This window comes from Ranitomeya variabilis, chromosome 3, assembly GCF_051348905.1.
Source record: "Ranitomeya variabilis isolate aRanVar5 chromosome 3, aRanVar5.hap1, whole genome shotgun sequence".
Lineage (NCBI taxonomy): Eukaryota > Metazoa > Chordata > Amphibia > Anura > Dendrobatidae > Ranitomeya > Ranitomeya variabilis.
The window spans coordinates 362630152-362650736 of NC_135234.1; the positions used below are offsets into that span (position 1 = coordinate 362630152).

At 44.4% G+C, this 20585-nt stretch overlaps 1 protein-coding gene across 1 annotated transcript in view; it reads left to right on the forward strand.

Moving 5' to 3' along the window:
- Positions 1 to 20585, forward strand: part of LOC143818238 (uncharacterized) — a 208967-nt gene that overhangs the window by 72899 nt on the left and 115483 nt on the right. The window contains exon 2 of the mRNA XM_077299601.1: positions 15118 to 15171. Coding sequence (XP_077155716.1) covers positions 15135 to 15171 — 37 coding nt within the window. The 5' untranslated portion in view covers positions 15118 to 15134. The remainder of the gene's footprint in view (positions 1 to 15117; positions 15172 to 20585) is intronic.

Consider the following 20585-nt stretch of genomic DNA (forward strand, 5'->3'; position numbering starts at 1 on the left):
AATCACGATTCAAGCACAATTCAGTCACAGTTCCAAGGCACACATGACCTGATTCTTCAGGCTTAAGTAGATCCTGTTCGTGACGCCAAGTTGGAGCGGCCCCCAGACACAGGACCGCGGGGTACTCGAATCCGGGTCTCTCGGTTCTGAGGATGTCAAGGTGGCCTGACCCGGTCCGTGGTCCTGCTAAGGGGCGCCCAATAAAAGGTGCAGGTGGTGGTGTAGGTCGCAGTAAATAACGAGGACACAGGGTTGCAGTCCCTTTACCTCTTTACTGAAGGCTTCGGCATCCGCAATCCAGAGCACTGCTAACTGGGCTGGCTGAGACCGGCCGGTCCGAAGGCACATCCAGAGTTCCCTTTGCAGGTGGAAGTCAGTGCCTACCTACTAGCGCCTGGGTGTTGTAGTACTTCCCTGCTGAGCACCACGGGATAGTCCTCACAACTGTCGTGTATGTTTCTGTTCTCTCTCTCCGTCCCCCAGATGATATGGATAGGACGCACCCGTATGACTGGGTAGGCCTGGAGTTATTTTATAGGGACCCTAGAGACGCCCCTCTCCCACGATTGCCTCCGTTGTCTTCGTTAGGTGTAAAAGGTGAGACAGCCAACCTAAAGTTAACTGCCCTGCCGTAGTTCAAGTAATGCGTAGAGTCTATTACTTCCTCGGTGCTCCGGCCACCGGCTACGCGCCTCAGAAGGATGTTGCCAATCTTGGGGCACGACTCCTTCTGGTTCTATCGCTTTTGTGCTGTGATCCGCTATAAGGCACAGGCACGGCTCCGTAACGATCTGTCCTTTTTCTAGGCCGCTGTCAGGATCCCACCCCTGACAGGTCCTCTCCCGTACTCTCCCGAGCTGCTTTCTCCCTAACTTCCTATCCAACCCCCAGTTTTACCAGAGTGTGAGGAGTGGCCTAATAGATAGAACCACTCCCCCTGGTGGCCGGAGTGTGAAGTGTAATGTGTGTCTGTGATACCTGGTCAGGTGAACTCCTTTAGTGCCATCAGACGTACCATCACTCCCCTTAGTGGCGGAGCGACAGTACTGCAACGACCAGGACTCTGGGGCGCTGCACTAAGATACTACTGTGGCACTTCCTTGTACTCCAGGGAGTGCTATGGCGCTACCAGTTAATAACCTCTTTAAAATATGTAGTGATACAACCCTATGATAAGTCTCAACTAATAAAACACAAGTGGACTACCCAAACCGAGCCCCAGTGGTATACCGAACAGGTGAGTATGCTAAGGTGGGGAGATTCTGATTAAATATACAGTCTCAGTTAGATACCCGTAGCCAGTTCATTAGGTCAAACCGTAACTATACAAATACAGCTGACTATGATAGGCAGGCAGATACCCTTATCAACAAATTTATTAATAAAGGTTATGATAAAACAATCTTTGATTCTAACAAAAAATACTGTAAAAGAAATCCCTCGAACAAAACTCCTTGCTGATAGTAAAAAAGAGGAACAGGATCCCTTTAACCAGCAATTTCAGATATTGATACCTATTATTACTCAATATAATTCAAATACACAAATATTGAGAAAAATCGTATATAAACATTGGGATCTTCTTAAAGAGGATAATATAATAGGAGATAAACTATCCGAACGCCCACGCTTTGTTTTTAGGAAAGCGCGCAATTTAGGCTTATTAATTGCCCCTACTGTGCGTAATCCAAATCCCCCAAGTAAAACAAAGGGCCCTTTCAAACAAAGTATTCAGGGCTTCTTTCCGTGCCAAAAATGTAAAATGTGTAAATCACTAAAACTGACCAAACAAAAACAAGTGGTAGCACGGAATGGTTTAGAAATTCCTATCACTGACTACATAACCTGCACGACGAAAGGAGTGATATACGCTATCGAATGTCCATGTGGGAAACAATATGTGGGACGTACTAAACGCACTTTGTGTAAAATAATTAATGAGCATCTCAGAAACATACGGAGCAAATACACCGAACACCCACTATCTAAACATTTCCTAATTCACCACGAGGGACATTCGCAAGGTGTAAAAGTAATGGGCATTAAGGTAGTGCAACATGATTGGGGTAACGGGGGACTTCATAAGACAAATGTCACGTGAGGAGACTAAATACATCTTTGAAATGGACACTTTAAGACCAAGAGGCCTGAATAATGAGGTGGAATTGTTTGCATTCGATTAATCCTATGGGAAACAAACATCAGGTATATAGAGCCATCTAACGCAGGGGGAGCCAACCCTGATGAAGGAATCCGCGTTATTCCAAAACATGTCGTTTTTTTGGCTCCCACTGCGATCCGTAGTATCTTCAGGGGCACCACGTGACTGACGATCACGTGACCCGAACGTCACAGCAGGTCCTGTACAGCATCGCATTAGGATCTTCAAGCATAGGCCGCGCGAGCGCCTGTCACCGGCCGGGACGGCGCTCGCATAAGCCGCATGGAAGACACCGCTAAGTAACCTGCAACATTACTTCCTAGGAACTATGGACAATCTATAAGCAATTTTTGTATACTACAGGTATCTAACTGAGACTGTATATTTAATCAGAATCTCCCCACCTTAGCATACTCACCTGTTCGGTATACCACTGGGGCTCGGTTTGGGTAGTCCACTGGTGTTTTATTAGTTGAGACTTATCATAGGGTTGTATCACTACATTTTTTAAGGAGGTTATTAACTGGTAGCGCCATAGCACTCCCTGGAGTACAAGGAAGTGCCACAGTAGTATCTTAGTATCTTAGAGAAAGCAAGCATTTATTGAGACAATCTCTTTCTCTCTTTTAAACATAGTTTCTATTTCCACCCGATCTGGTTTGTGAATTATACACACTTCTCATTGAGCAATTTGAATACGTCCCTCACCTAACAGGTAAAAACACGAGCTGTGTTTGTTTGATTAATGTGTTTATAGCTTATATAGCGCAGGTAAAACATATATATTTTTTATTTTAGTATTATTCATTCCCGCATGTGGTACGGAATACTACCTGCAGCTGTTCATATCCATCTACACTAGCGCCGCTATTTCGTACATTTTTCATAAACTTTATAGATCTATAGCAACTGGGATTCCCATAAATAACTGAAACAACACAAGTTTAACCTTTGATGGGTGGGGTTTGGCCACAGCTTTTATTTCCACACAATGGGGATAAATGTAAGGTCATGCACTTGGGTAGAAGTAATAAGATGTATAACTATGTGCTTAATTCTAAAACTCTGGGCAAAACCGTCAATGAAAAAGACCTCGGTGTATGGGTGGATGACAAACTCACATTTAGTGGCCAGTGTCAGGCAGCTGCTACAAAGGCAAATAAAATAATGGGATGCATTAAAAGAGGCATAGATGCTCAGGAGGAGAACATAATTTTACCTCTATACAAGTCACTAGTTCGACCACACTTAGAATACTGTGCACAGTTCTGGTCTCCGGTGTATAAGAAAGACATAGCTGAACTAGAGCGGGTGCAGAGAAGAGCGACCAAGGTTATTAGAGGACTGGGGGGTCTGCAATACCAAGATAGGTTATTACACTTGGGGCTATTTAGTTTGGAAAAATTAAGACTAAGGGGTGATCTTATGTTATTGTATAAATATATGAGGGGACAGTACAAAGACCTTTCTGATGATCTTTTTAATCATAGACCTGAGACAGGGACAAGGGGGCATCCTCTACGTCTGGAGGAAAGAAGGTTTAGGCCTAATAGCAGATGCGGGTTCTTTACTGTAAGAGCAGTGAGACTATGGAACTCTCTGCCGTATGATGTTGTAATGACTCTAATGAGTGATTCATTACTTAAATTTAAGAGGGGACTGGATACCTTTCTGGAAAAGTATAATGTTACAGGGTATATATGCTAGATTCCTTGATAGGGTGTTGATCCAGGGAACTAGTCTGATTGCCATATGTGGAGTTGGGAAGGAATTTTTCTCCCCAATGTGGAGCTTACTCTTTGCCACATGTTTTTTTTTTTGCCTTCCTCTGGATCAACATGTTAGGGCATGTTAGGTTAGGCTATGGGTTGATCTAGATGGACTTATAGTCTTCCTTCAACCTTAATAACTATGTAACTATGTAACATCATAACCTTATAAAAACTTGTACTTTGGTACCATAGGTAGAACATCCTTAGCCCGGGATGCTGGCAGTGTGGAACTCCATACCTTTTAAAAAATCCTGGTACTTATTGACTGCAATAAGGAGCGAGCGCACCTCCTACACCTTGCTCTGACCCCAACCCAAAAGAAATAACGCCTGTTTGATGCCATCTTGAATTCCTGATAAAAAATATTCAGGCTTATATAATTTAAGTGTGCTTTCAATAAACAACTATTATCTCCTTCTAATTGTCTGTGGCGAACCACTACTCCGCCTCTGGTCCTTTCATACCAAGAAATGCAACGTTCTCATCGCTCATTGCACAGCTGCTGCAACCCTGGCATCTTGCCATACCAACGTAGGGATGACCTCATACCAGACTACTATCAATACAGGAAAAAACTATCCAAATCTATCTTCATCAGAGGCAACAGTTCGTCCAGCCTAAGAAAACGTAGGTCATTATCCCCTGTGTGCAGTACTAAAATTATTGGACTTTGAGCATTTCTGCTGATTTTGAATGCCTCCATTAGCACCTGCGACCACCGTAGGCTATGTATCCCTTTCTAGCGAATGTCTGCTCCTTGAAAACCAAGGCTCTGGCTGCCTGGATGGCATTCAGCCCTTTTGGCAGCCCACAAGGTATGCAAATTTCCTATGATACAAACCTTTGGTCGACTTATGGGATATAAATATTATTTACCAAGAACTGGTCAAATGTATCTGGTGTAGCAGTTCGACCTCCATCTACCTATGCACCTCAGCTGCCCCCATAATAACCACACAAGCAGTCTCTGTTGCTTCACCTATACAGAAAGCTTGATTACCATAATCTTTAGGTCCATGACCAGCCAAGAAAAGACATCTTTTGAACATGGCGTCAAATTCTAATTTGGTTAGAGGTGAACCACAAGAATGTATACAAATAACAGGGGGGACTGTTTAATGTTAGCAAAATCACTAATCAGCTTAACCAAACAAAATGGTTCATATCACTATCCAAGATCCCTTGACAGATTGGTCAGTTTTGAACAGGCGATACTCGGCATGTTATGATTCACAATTATTTCTTCCTTTGCCAAACCTTTTAGTTATGTTTTAGCTGGGACTGTTAATTCACTAACCGTAAGCGCCCCAAAGAATGCTAGCAACCAGTTATTAGCTTAAGGAGACGTGTTACTTTCTCAGCATACTTTGAATCTTGTGACTTTCTCTTAAAGGATCTCCTTTAATATGAATAATCAACAACATTGTGATAAACACCCTGGAGGGGTTGAAACGAAGTGTAATTTTCAGTTAGTGTGATAAATGTCACCAATACTAATGAATTGTGGGGATCAACATATCGCATACTAATGGACAACAAGTATGAAAGCAAAAGAAATTTGCGAATACAGGGATCACCAACTAATGATCAATAACAAATCTTTATTCAAAACATAGACCAGCCAAAACATAGATGATTAAACCCATTTAAAAAAGCACAACTGGCTGTGATAGACATGATTGGGTCATGATAAACAAGATCTCTACTGTTCTTTAATACATGTATAGTTATACATAATTGTAAGACATCCACTAGGATACCACATAATACACCAATTTGTGTGGACAGTTAATAGAAAACCGGTATAACCTGACTATCTAACCTGCAGTCAGGACAAATGAATATAATGAGCATGTGAACAACATGAGAGATCTTAACATGTAAAATAAAAAAGAAACACCTATTGTTGTCACAAAAAGATAGTCACCTGTATATGGGTGTCTGAATGAATAGTGGGATGGGAAAAACCCATTAGTTGGCGATCCCTGTATTCCCAAACTTCTTTTGCCTTCATACTTGTCATGTAACTTTTTGCAATTTTTCGAAACAATTTTATATGCTTGCTTTATCGAATAAAATCTTTGCATCACCTGAATCAAGAGTGTGTGGTGAAATCTCTCTTGTCTTAGTCTAGGGGTCGCGTACCCCATTCCACATGCACCTCACCAAACGACCAAGTGCACGCCAATCTTCTAGTATCTGATAGGGCCAGTAAAGCACAAGGTCCAGCTGTCCTGATCAGCGCAACTGACAGGTCAAATGGTACACAATAATACACAGAAATACCATAATTAACTGATTTTTATCAAGGGTATTACAATGATGTATGAGACAAAATTTTTCTCTATTCTTTTTTTATATGACCCATAATGCTGAAATTCGAAGATTAGTAAGCAGAGGGGAATTAAACAGGCCCACCATTCTGCCTATAGCTCTCTGAGTTGTCAATAGCTGATTTTAATATTTTTTTGCATAGCTTGAGGATCAACACAAATTAAACTGGATAAAGAACCGTATTTAAAACCGACTCTAAATTCAGATGCATCCTTAGTTTTGGGATACAGGGTGAGCCATGGCTCCATCGCAATGATGCTCACTGGCGTCATTTGGGTCATTATTAACGTGAGGCTTAGTTGACTGTTTCTGTAATCTTGTGCATTTATCTGCAGCATGGTTTGCGCCCCATTGTCGGTTGCAGGGCCGTACTGGCCATCTGGCAATTCTGGCAAATGCCAGAAGGGCCTGTCTGGTTGTGGGCTGCCTTGTCTGCTACAGTATCAGTGTTCTCAAGACACCCTTATGGTTAACAGTTGTGATGGAGCACAAAGCCACTGACTCCATCACTTACCCCAGCAGGCCACAGGTATCATTAGAAATATTAATTTTGTATTAAATCTTGCTTTCTTCCATCCAGGGTAATATTAGTAATATATCTCCATCTGGTGCTTGGAAAGGGGGACAACATGGGCCTGTGTGATTGCAAATGCCAGGGCTGAATTTCAGTCCCAGTCCTTACCTGGTCGGTTGTGACTGCTTCTATGGCCAGAATAGCCTGAACTCCAAGAAGTGCAGGAAACGTAATCATCTGAGTTCGTGGTGCCCTCTATCTTGAGGGTCAAGACTTTCTGGAAGACCAGGACGCCCTTGATGGATGGTGGGACTAGTAATGGTCGTGTCTGGTAACGACGCTGTCCGTGTTCCGAGTAACTGATCATGAGAAGTAACGTTCCCAACCACCACCGCGGGATACATGATGTGGCTAAGGCCGGTAGGCTGAGATACAGCAGGTGGCAGGATGGGTGCATTAGCAAGCACTGTGGCGGCTTCAGCATGCTGGGCTGGGGATTGCACAGGGGGTGTGCATGGGGATGCAAGTTCCCCTGTAATAAGAGGGGTTGGTTAATATCATTAGCAGCAAAGGGGGAGTTGGTTAACATCATTATTTACATCATGTGGAGTCCTGACTAACTGCAGGGCCTGGCCACCCATGGTTAATTTGGCCACAGGCCTGCAGTTTATTATGTGAAGTGAATAGGGGAATGATTGAAGGGAAGATGGCAGCTGCAGCGTGTCTGCTGGAGGGGGCAGAGCCACATTCCTGGCAATTACAGTCATAGCCTCTGTGCACGGACAATACACAGGGTTTCCAGAAAACCTCCACAGGGGTGTCGGCCATGGCAGATCAAAGATGTCTGTGGAGTTAACAGCCTGGGTTCTCTAACAGTACATTGCCTTACAGGCCTGGGACTCAGTACCGGGAGAGCTCAGCCACTCCTGAGTGAACGCCCATGCCTCCATGCGTTCCCTATTTGCTCAGTTTGTTGTAATGATAAGTGAGAGGGGTCCGCTGACACTTCATGTAAGAGGCCGTACAACCATTGAGTTCTCTCTCTCATAATCCTCTCCTTAAACTGTGCCACCAGGGGATCAGCCATGATTGCTGGTACCTGTGGTTTTATTTGCAGTCTCCTTGTTCCACTGTATGCAGGGAGAAAAGAGGTGGAACCCACATAGGAAAGGGTTTACAAAGGGGAACCTCCCTATCAATACATCACCCGAAAAGCCAATCACTTAAACCCTGCAGACAATCGCCATTAACCTTTTACATACCAACAGTGTCGGACTGGGGTGACAAGGGCCCACCAGTAACATTGACTTTGGGGGGGGGCATTTTTCACCTGCATGCAAATATTATACTACTTTCGTTCACAAATTTACCTATATCTCTATATAATAATAAACTAGGTAGCGTGGTTAATGAATGATGAGATGCTGCTTTTTTCTGTACAGAGTGAATCAAGTGAATTATGCCAAGTACTGCCCATACAGTGGGGTTGGGGGCCCAGATCTACACAGGGGCCCACCGGGGGATTCCCCTGTCACCCTGCTGGCCAGTCCGAGCCTGCATACCAACACACCCCATAGTCAGTAAGGCATTTCCTATGCTGATCTGCCATATCCAGACTGATCAATTGTAGTTTACAAAAGGCAGCAACTGACAGCACTTCAGATGATCAGGATGCACGCTCCAAAGTCCATAGACCCAATCGGACAAATACTCACAAAAGAAGAAAAGCGAGCAGCATCCAATCCAGGTGAAAGAAGTAAACGTTCTTTATTCTGCCATCAAATCAGACAACGTTTCGACCAAGCAAGGTCTTTATCAAGTCTTGATAAAGACCTTGCTTGGTCGAAACATTGTATGATTTGATGGCAGAATAAAGAACTTTTGCTTCTTTCACCTGGATTGGATGCTGCTCGCTTTTCTTCTTTTGTGATCAATTGTAGTTATCAAATAATATTTGTGTGTTCCACATTAGTCAACTCAGTGAGGTTGAAGATGACGTTCATAATAGATATCAAGTATAAATTGCTCCTTGGCATGTGCAGCAGTCCGAATAGCCCAGTATCCAGGTTTATCTGTTCTCAGCTCATTGCTGCCAAAATCACTACAGCAGCAGAGTCTTTATCAAAGATTACAAAGGGAGCAGACTCTTGTACCCTAAATACAAATTTGTGTAGCAGTAAACAATCCAGGAAAATTCAGGGGATGTCTGGAGTATAAAGTGGCAGAATTTATTGAAATGAGTGGTTGTTACCACCCTCTTTGGGGCCATTCCCGAGTGGGATTGCGGCTCTCCTGGAGAGAACTAGGCATGGGGCATAAACGTCCCTATTTTGCCAGTGGCAATCTTGGTATTTATGGGACATTCACATGTTTGTGTTGAAAGTGGATTTTGTGGCAGTTGCAGGTTATAAAATACACAGCATAATTTTCATTACACCCACTGTATTTGGTACTCTGCAGCATTATTTGGGCCCTGTACGAGTTATATCTTGTATTTTTATTTAGCACTGTGCCATTGCATTATTCATTTATATTATTTTAATTTGACACTATGCATGAAAAGTTACTCCTATCAGGGCCTGGGGTGGGGTGCAGCTTTCTCCTTTCTGATCTCTGCTGCGGCCCTGCAATTTCTGTGTAGGCTCCTGCCTAGTACAGCCCCTAAATTGATTCAGATGATAGACCAGATTTCTACATAATTCAGACCCAAGACTTTATAGTTAATAACACTAATTCAACATGTGTCCTAAACATTAAAGGGGAACTTCATACATAATTCAACAACCAATCTCATATTGTAGATACAAAACTAAGAAGAACTCCCACAAGATAATAATAATAATAATAATAATAATAATAATAATAATAATAGTAAAAAATATATTTTTATTAACCAATATTTAAAAAACAAGATAAAAAAGCAAGAAAAAATGCAGGAATACCGTATATAGGGGACACCGAGCATCAATATCCAAACACAGTATAACAATAATAATGGTAGCAGCACAAGGAAAAAATCTAAACAAGATACATCCCGCTTGCTGGTGGCGAAACACGCGTTGGGGTGAGGGGATGCCTGGAGAACCACAACATCTGTGATCAACCCGCAATATATGTATGTGTAACACCCCAGGGTCCTGGTTGTTACAGTGGCATTGCTTTCCTCTCAGGGAGAGTGATGTCATGCTTGGAAGCGAAAGAAGATCTTCTTTATCAGGTAAACACAAGCATACAACATGTTCACACTCCAGGCCAGAAGGGGGAGCCCTGATCCAGTTTATGAGTGGCTCCCCTACATATATATTCTGGTCTGGAGGGAAAGTTAGTCAGTCTGGCAGAGAGACAGAGAAGAGAGCAGTCAGAGAGTGAGTGTCAGAAGGACTGAAGGGCCATGCAGCCAAGAGGGTGCTGCAGCTCCTGGATAGAGAGAATACAGAGAGAAGAGCAGATTGTAATGAGCGTGCAGGAGAGCGAGGCAAAGGAGAGGAAAGATCTGGGGAGAATAGCTTCGACTGAGCTACCTCCCTGCAGAGGGCAGACACCGGTAGCTGGAAGACTGAGGTTGTGTCGATTCCAAGTGGCACAGCAGATACCGGCAGGACAGCTGATTGCAGGTCACCTGTCTGCCCTAACACCTGAAGACACAGTACCACAAGAAAAACTGGCGCACTCTGTGCTTTAATGCTAATATAAGAACAAGGGGGGTGCGAACACAAGCGGCTAAAGCAACATCAGAACAACCAAAACAAGAGGCCGCTGAGAAAAATTCGCACACCACCGGAAATACTTATCAAAAGGAATAACGTTATTGGAAGCACAATTTAAAAACAGTTCAAACCAATACAAACAACAACTGCCCCCCCCCCCACAGGCCTGTACAACACTGTATATGCTGCGTGCATGGCACAGAAAAAGTGACCAATATTACACAAAATAGTAAATAACTGGCTGTTTGGGACACACTGCAAAGGAACGAACAATATGTAATGCTTGACATGGGTACAACCACAAGTAGAGGACATCCAAACTCAAATGTCAATAAGTGAATAATCCCCCATAACTCTGTCAGATGCACAAATATACATCCAAGAATTGACGTACCATAACAAATTAAGATTTACTGAAAGAAACATAGCCCATGTCACCTCCTAATGAAGGTAGATACTGGGAGACTCCAAGAAGGGAGGTTCCCCAGAATAAAGCAGTGTGAATCCCAGTCACCCTATAGTCACCTAAAATAGGGAGGGCGACGCCGCAGCCAGTGTGACAGGTCCGGGAGGCAGATGAACCCAACGCGTGTCGTGGTCACGCAGACCGCTTCGTCAGGGGACATATTGTTCGTTCCTTTGCAGTGTGTCCCAAACAGCCAGTTATTTACTATTTTGTGTAATATTGGTCACTTTTTCTGTGCCATGCACGCAGCATATACAGTGTTGTACAGGCCTGTGGGGGGGGGGGCAGTTGTTGTTTGTATTGGTTTTAACTGTTTTTAAATTGTGCTTCCAATAAAGTTATTCCTTTTGATAAGTATTTCCGGTGGTGTGCAAATTTTTCTCAGCGGTTTCACCTGAAGACACAGTGGCGCATAGAGCCTGGGTCATGATAGAGACCCTGTAAAAAGGCTCAAGCCACTTGTCATACAGTTTAGTGTCCTACCCTTTAAGGAGGACAGAGAGAACAAGTGAGGACTTTGTGTGAGGCCTAAGGCAGCAAAGGACTACACCACCACGCTAGTAGGAAGGCTTCTAACTCCACCTGGTAAAGGGGACTCTGATCTCACTTCCAAGCCAGCCGGACCCTGCCTGTACCTGTGATCTGGTGCCCTGGACTGTGGTTGCCTGACATCTTCAGTAAACCAGGTAAAGAGACTGCAAACCTGTGTTCTCTGTTCTTTACTGCACCACTCATCATCCTCATCTACACACCGGGAGCCCTGGGGACCCAACTTTACCTGTGGGAAGGTATACCATCTTAGCTGCCACAATATCACCCCAGAGGACCCCTTTAAGCAGCATCGGTCATCCCTGACCGAATACCACAGGTGGCGTCACGAACAAACTTTATTTCACAAATAAAGACTTTCCCTTTTACTTTTTACCAGGGCCATGGACCGGGTCGCAGCCACCGTGACATCCCCGTCAAGTACCGGACCCGGTACCGAGTACCCAACGGCCCTGGCGGGCGTTCCACATGTATATGTATAGTTATATTAATTTTCCTAATGTGGTCTATTAGCTCACTTTGCTTGCCCTAGACTTATTATAGTCAGGAGCATTATATTTGGACAATTGGAAATTGACATTATTTGGCTGGTCCTTATTGCTTGGACAGCCTCATATACATGCACGGTTTTGATATTTGCCGATTTTTGGTTAGCAACCTCCATTACATCTATGGACATGGATTATTAACATTATGGTAATATATGTACCACAATTTTTTTTTTTGTTAGGGGTGTACCTTGTTTAGGTTTTTTCCTTTTGCTGCTATCATTATTATTGTTATACTATGTTTGGATATTGATGCTCGGCGTCCCCTGTATACGGCATTCCTGCTTTTTTATCTTGTTTTTTAAAATTATTATTATTATTATACATTTTTTATAGCGCCATTTATTCCATGGCGCTTTACATGTGAAAAGGGGGCAAATATAGACAAATACAATAAACATGAGCAAAAAACAAAGCACTAACAGGTACAGGAGGAGGGAGGACCCTGCCCGCGAGGGCTCACAGTCTGCAGGGGATGGGTGAGGATACACTAGGAGATGGTAGAGCTGGTTGCTTAATAAAAATATATTTTTATTATTATCTTGTGAGATCTCTTCTTAGTCTTGTATCTACAATATGAGATTGGTTGTTGAGTTAGTAACACTAGTTTAGACTAATCATCTAAATTAAGTATGATCACAGACAAGTCATCTTAATAAATATAGACACTGTCAAATTAATCAGACATCAAGACAGACCCCAAAATTAATAAGATGCAAGACCAGACCTGAAATCAGCCCCCAAACTTAACAAGACACTAGACTCCAAAATTCTAACCGGGGTGGGATGAAGAGGGGAATGAGTCTCCTGATCAGACATCCTTAAGTGTTTACCTCTACTTGTTCGTTGATGCCTTGGTGCTGGATGGCATCAATTCCCACTGCAGTTGTTATTGATTGAACTAGAAGAAGAGCCCTGATGACCAAGCTCCCAATCTTAGTCTGACCATTCAAAATTTAAAGTATTGAACAGGTGCATAAAACACACGAGTGGAGGAGACTAGCCTGTGGATATGCAGCGTTTTGTTTCTATTCTTCAGTGTTGCTCATACTCTATTCTTCTATTTTAGAAGAAAATGAATGAAAGGCCATAAGGTGTCAGTAAATGCTATTCTTGCTTCAAAAAGAAAAACACTATGGTCCTTTTAAATGGTAGAGTGGCCTTGGGTACCCCTAGTCACCAGGGTCCTGGTACTTCTACAAACTCTGCACCAACATTACTATTGTCAGGATCCCTTAATTTTAGCTAATAATAGATTTACTTCACTAGCTCCAAATATTAATACACTACTCAACATTGAAATTGCAACACCAAGAAGGAAAAAATGGAAATTATGGAAAACACAGGATCAATAGACATGTTAATATATGCAAATTATGAATAAATGGAAATAACATTTTCAAAATATCTTGATTTATGCAGTCTCAAGTATGAGTGCCACATGGAGAAATACACGCACTTACAGTACATGACTTGGCATGCTATCAATGTGGTTATTAATGGTTGTCTAAGGGAATGTTCTGCCACCTTGAAAGCACTTGGGTGCCCAAATCATCAAGATTCACTGCTGGCAGCTTCCTTTACAATTGCCCATGATGTCCCAGATGTGCTCGATGGGAGACAAGTCTGGAGATGCTGCAGGCCATGGTAGCATGTTAACACCAAGAAGGCTGCTCACAGTTTCACGAGCAACATTGTGACCTAAAGTTGTGTTTAAAAACAGCTCATGTGACTCTTAGAAGAAATGGCCGTACCACTGGTTCCATGATTGATCTATTCTGTACTGCAAATGAAATTGGATGTCACATACCAAGCCTAAGAAAACTTGTCACCCAAAGTAGATTAAACTAAATAAATGATTTATTATGCAGTCCAACAATAAAGGTTCCCAAACATTTCGGTCTACATTATACCTTCCTCGGTGTGCCTATTGTCCATTTGAAAAAATATCAGATTGTGTTTTATCCCCTGGGTCAGCTAGGAAGCACTGAACGCAGTATCCACCACTCAGCGTCTGTTTAAACCAGTGGTGGACACTGGACACTGCATTCAGTGCTTCCTAACTGACCCAGGGGATAAAATGCAATCTGATATTTTTTCAATTGGACAATAGGCACACTGAGGAAGGTCCAATGTAGACTTGAAAGTTTGTCAACCTTTATTGTTGGATTGCATATTAAATCATTTATTTAATTTCATCTACTCTGAGTGCCTAGTTTTCTTACGTATCATTGAAGGGGATTGGATCCTCTTTGTGCAACATTATACAGTAATGTCGTGGTCATCTCTATACATACCAAGCCTAAGGCATCAAACAGTGTCTACATAAACCATCAGAAGGCGTCTGCATGACATTGGGCCACTAGACAGACATCCAGCTACATGTGTTCTATTCACCTTACACCGCTGCTCTCAAAGTCTATCATGGTGCTGAGCAAGATGGTAATGAAGGCCGGAATGGATGTCTATCCTTTTTAGCAATGAGTCCCGCTTTTGTTTTGGATGCAGTAATAGCCAGAAATTGGTCTGGAGATTAGGTGGGCAATGCCTCTAAGGGGTCTTCACGAGGGAACATCACACCAGTCCTGCTCATGGGGTTATGGTATGGGGTGGCATAATGCACAGTAGCTGGAATCATCGTTATTCCAGGTACACAGCTCAGCGTTACATTGATTTGGTTGTGGAACCAGTGATACGGCTATTTCTCCAACGTGTCCCAGGTGCCTTTTCTCAACACAACAATACTAGGCCACATGCCACAACTTTTCTTCTTGCTATTACAATTTCAGTGTTGAGGAATGTATATATTGTAAAACTAGACTTTTAGTGTTTAACATTGTGTGTAATATGAAATAATTTACCAGTACAGAAGAAACTAAAATATGATTACAAGTCTTTCATGTTTACTATCATCAAAATAATGTCATTATTGGTTAAACACATACAGTATGTACATTCACATGATATAGAAGATTTTATAAATTTGTCTCCATCTCTCTCCTGTATACATAGCTTCCTAAATATTTCAACTGTATTTATACTAATTGTATGCTTTTTTATCGACAGGTTCTTATTCTACAACAATGGAAGAAAAAAGAAACCAGATCGGTTTGTTACAAGGTATGTCTTAACTGGACACTGCATTTATTACAAGTAGAAATTAATCTTACTACTATTTTAAATGGAAGATTCAGTAATTGTTTCTTATGTATATAGATTAGTTTTAGATCCTTATTTAGCTTCTGAATTTACAGTATATATTGTACACCGGCCACACAACAGAAGAAGGGCCGTCTCCACACCATCCTGTCAACCAAACAGAACATTTTCCAGGCTAATGTCAGTCAGATATACTCCTTTGCACAGAAGAATGCACCTATTATGTCCTTCCTACATGCCAACTTTTATTGCCTGTGGCAGACCACAACTCCCTCACATGAATGTGCAATCTTTGTGACAGTAAAGACAGATACCACAGTGGCGGGACGCTGTGCCAAGCACATTTTAGTTGTCACAGAGCAAGAAGGCTTTTTGATAAGACACTGGCGGACACCATGTCTTTGTTACACTGGATGAAGGATAAGTAAATCCACAACAACAGGAATAGGGAAGGGGGAGCCCAAACACTAGGGAAAAGGGAAGTGGAGACCCTTAGGCAGATCTAAAATCACCCTGTCTGCCCTAATATAGGTTCTAAACCTATGGCCAAGCAGGAACCTAATCCCTTCCTGACCCTAGCGATAGGCCCTACATAGGGAGGGGATGGGGTATCACTAGTCAGTCCCCACTAAAACTAAAGACAGAGAGGGTAGACATAGGGGGGGGGGAAACACTTAGTGTGAGGAAGACCACCAAGATGTCATGCCAGCAATCCTCCAAGGGTCCCCAGGGAAGACGTTAACTGCTAGAGCTTCCAACAAAACTGAGGAAAGTATGAGCTAACACCCACACCATGCTGCAAAAATTGAATGTATTTAAACCTTCAGCACAGGAGTGTGATTAGCAGCAGAAGGTGGAGGTAACTATTGGGTCCTAGAGAGAGAAGGATATCGCTCGATAACAGAGATGCAAAAATCAAGAAGGTGATTGAGCTAAACGCAAAGACCTACTACTGCCGGATCCAGGATTACTGTCTGTCACACCTGACACACAAGTGACAGTCTTAGAACATCTGGCATTTTATTTACAGCAAAATTAAAAGCAAAGCCACAGAAAGAATTAAAATTCCTAAAAATTAAAGAATTAACACAGCAAAAAAGGACAACAGTATTTACCTTACCTGGTCACAGAAACTAGCGGTCGGAGATTAATAAATCATCACTTGAGAAAACAAACATCGCTCCTCATCTATTCAGTGCTGCGGTTATCCTTCTACAATTTGAGATCGCATCACTCTTCTGGCACTAATTATATACAGTTAATCAGACCAATTTTTTACTTAAAATTAAAAGCAAAGCCACGGAAAGAGTAATTAGAATTCCTCCAAAAATTCAAGAATTAACACGGTAAAAAAGGGCAACAGTATTTACCTGCCCAGGTCACAGAAACTAATGCAGCAAACCTCCTTAGTAAATGGATTTTATTTACAAGTCTTCCAATATGGAGGCAATATTCTTGAAAACTTTGTAGAACTTAAAAAGGGCAATTCTGACATCCAACACAGCTTCCTCTTCCCAATAGTAGAATGTAGTCTGCCTAGGCATACAGTATTACATGCACCCTGCTACTCCAAAAGTTGCAGTTTTTTGCACTGGTCCCAGTCACAATTCCTATTACACACACAGTATCTTCAGCAGTCAACTTTTCTATCTGTCCCATCCATGCATATTGTGCATCTTGTCTGCGAAGGCAGCCCCGACAGTCAACCCCCACCTCACCTGGTCTCAGGACAGCCATATACTAGTTATTGTCACTTACCAGACTATGGCCAGACTAGCTTCTCAGCCCTGAGTCACTGCTCATCTGCTACTGACTTCTAGTTAGTTGCCCGCCAGTACTGGGTCCGGTGTTCACGGGGGGATGTCACGGTGGCGGTGACCCGGTCGGTGGCCCTGGGTGCCCCGGTCAGTGGCCCTGGGTGCCCATGTAAAAGGGAAATTGAATAAAGTTTATGTTCATGACACCACCTGTGGTATTCGGTCAGTGGGGACCGACGCTGCTTTAAGGGGTCCTCTGGGGTGATGTTATGGCAGCTAGATGGTATAACTTCCCACAGGTGAAGTATATACCCAGGGCTCCCGGTGTGTAGGTGGAAGATGGTGAATAGTGCAGTAAAGAACGAGGACACAGGTTTGCAGTCCCTTTACCTGGTTTACTGAAGACTTCGGCCCAGGGCACCAGATCACAAGACAGGCAGGGTCCGGCCGGCTTGGAAGCGAATCCAGAGTCCCCTTTATCAGGTGGAGTTAAAAGCCTTCCTCTTAGCTGTGGTATTGTAGTCCCTTACTGCCTATGGCTTCTGATAAGTTCCTCACAGTTCTCTCTGTCCTCCATAAAGATGGGACATAAACCCGTATGGCAGGTGACCCAAGGCTTTTTACAGGATCTCTATCATGACCCGAGCTCTATGTGTCACTGTGCCTCCTGGGTATTAGGACGGACAGGTGATATGTAATCCAGCTGTTCTGCCGGTTTCTGCTGTCAGTCTTAGAGTCCCTCACAACCTCGGTGTTCCAGCTACCGGTAATCTGCGCCAGCCAGGGAGGCAGCTAATTCACTGCTCTGCTCCACTGGTGTCCCTCTCCTGTGCTTCGCTCTCCCACACGCTCACTACAATCTGTTCTGCTTACGGTATTATCTCTGTCCAGGAGCTGCAGCACTTTCTCGTGGCTGCATGGCTCCTCATATGTTCTTCCTGCCTCGGACTGCTCCAGTCTGCTCTCTGGCACTTTCTGACTAACTTTTCCTCCAAACCACAATATATCTCTCTATGCAGGGGAGTCACCTAGAAATAGGATCAAAAGCTCCCTCTTGTGGCCTGGAGTGTGATCATGTTGCATGTTTGTGTTACCTGGTGAGAGTTATCCTACAGTGCCCTGCTTCAACGGGGCCTGGTGTATTTGTTTGTCCTTTCGGGCCTGAGCCTTAGCGTGCAGATCGCGTTCATCAAACGCTTTGCCCCCAGCCTGGTATTCCTTGTCCTTTTTCTCCCACTTATAGATGAGCTGCTGTTGGTACTCCTCCCAGCTAAGGACTTCCATGACCTCTCCTTCCTTCCTTTCTGTCCCGGGGAACCCCATCAGATCAGTACCAAGGTTCACCCAGCGATATACAGTCTTTTCTGCGTATATCTCACTTGGCAAATTGGTGGGCTGGATTGGGCCCTTTATGAAATGTTCCGTCCCCGTAGCCTGGTCCCATTCGCCAGGATCTGAATCCATCTGGATCCATAACGGGGTGGTGCAGCCAACGGGCCCACTAGGAGTTCCTCGACTATGGGGCAGGGTCGGTCTCCTTACCTGCCGGTGTCTCCGGTGCCGGTCTCCTCTGTTGGTATCAGGGGCCATCGGACGGGATGCGGTTCCTGCAGATCTTCTCCTTGTGCCGCCTTCCACGTGGTCTCAGCGTTCAGCTGCATCTGCAGGAGCTGGTCGCTGAGTTCTTCCACTCCTGCTTGCAGGAGTTCAGGGACGGCTGGTGACGGCTCGCCGTGGCTTCCATCCAGGTGGCTGGGGAGGAGTCCTCCGCTTCCACCCCACACTCTGGTTCCGGGTTGCTCGTCCTCCACGTTGCTTTTAGCATCCTCCTCTGGTTCCCGCTCTCTCCTTTGGGGGCGGAACTTCGTCTTCTTTCTTCCGCGATTCAGGGTCAGGAGGCGGATCTCAGTTACTGATGGGCATGTCCGCATGGCACAGTAGTATTTGGAGTGGGCGGCCATTATTTTCGCGCCATACACTTAGCTCTCGCCCACGATGGCGCACTTTCCTTTTCCAGTGCTCCTCGTGGCGCTATAATGGCGGCAGTTTCGGTGGCAATTCACAATGCACAGTCTCTCAATAAATCACAGTTAGGCACAGTCTCTTAGGCGCACATGACCCGATTCTCAGGGTTGGTCCATCCTGTTCGTGACGCCAAGATGAGTTGCCCGCCAGGGCCGTGGGGTACCCAGCCTCGGGTCTGGTGTTCACAGGGGGATGTCACGGTGGCGACCCGGTCTGTGGCCCTGGGCGCCCATGTAAAAGGGAATTTGAATAAAGTTTATGTTCGTGACGCCACCTATGGTATTCGGTCAGTAGGGACCGACGCTGCTTTAAGGGGTCCTCTGGGGTGATGTTATTGCAGCTAGATGGTATAACTTCCCACAAGTGAAGTATATCCCCAGGGCTCCGGGTGTGTAGATGGAAGATAGTGGTGAATGGTGCAGTAAGGAACGAGGACACAGGTTTGCAGTCTCTTTACCTTGTTTACTGAAGACTTCAGGCAGCCGCAGTCCAGGGTACCAGATCACGGAATAGGTAGAGTCTGGCCAGCTTGGAGGCAAGTTGGGAGTCCCCTTTACCAGGTGGATATTAAAGCCTTCCCTCTAGGGTGGTGGTATTGTAGTCCCTTACTGCCTGTGGCTTCAGATAAGGTCCTCACAGTTCTTCTATCTGTCTCCCATATAGGATAGGACAATACATGTATGACAGGTAACTCGAGCCTTTTTACAGGGACTGTATCACGCCCCGGGCTCTATGTGTTACTGTGTCTTCAGGTGTGTGTGACGGACAGGTAACTTGCAATTCAGCCGTCCTGCCGGTCTCTGAGTCCTTCACAACCTTGGTGTGCCGGCTACTGGATGTCTGCGCTTGGTCAGGGAGACAGTCTGCTCGCTGCTGTTCTCCCCCTGGTGTCCTCACCTGTGCCTCTCTCTCCTACATGCTCACTGCAATATGTCCTGCTTTCGGTGTTGTCTCTGTCCAGGAGCTGCAGCACTTTCTCGTGGCTGCACGGCCCCTCTGCTTCCTTTCTGTCTCTCTGGCAGGAACTAACTGACTTTACCTCCAAAACCACAATTTATATAGGGGAGTCACCTAGGAATAGGATCAAAAGCTCCCCCTTGTGGCATGGAGTGTGAACATGTTGTGTGCATTGTCATTACCTGATAAAGATATATCCTTCATCACTTCCAAACGTAATATCACTCTCTCCGTGAGGAAAGCAATGCTACTGTGACGACCAGGACCCTGGAGCACCACACAATGCCACTGTGACGACCAGGACCCTGGGGAGTCACATGTACATCACCATAATACCATATATACTCGAGTATAAGCCGAGATTGTCAGCCCATTTTTTTAGGCTGAAAGTGCCCCTCTCAGCTTATACTCGAGTTGTTGTCCCAGGGGGTAGGCGGGGGAGCGGCAGCTGTCACATCATACTTACCTGCTCCCGGCACGTCTCTGCATGTCCCTGCTTCTCCGATGGTCTCCGGGCGCCAGCAGCTCTTCCTGTGTTCAGCGGTCACATGGTACCGCTCATTAAAGTAATGAATATGAATGCAACTCCACTCCCATAGGGGTGGAGCACATATTCATTACTTTAATGAGCGGTAT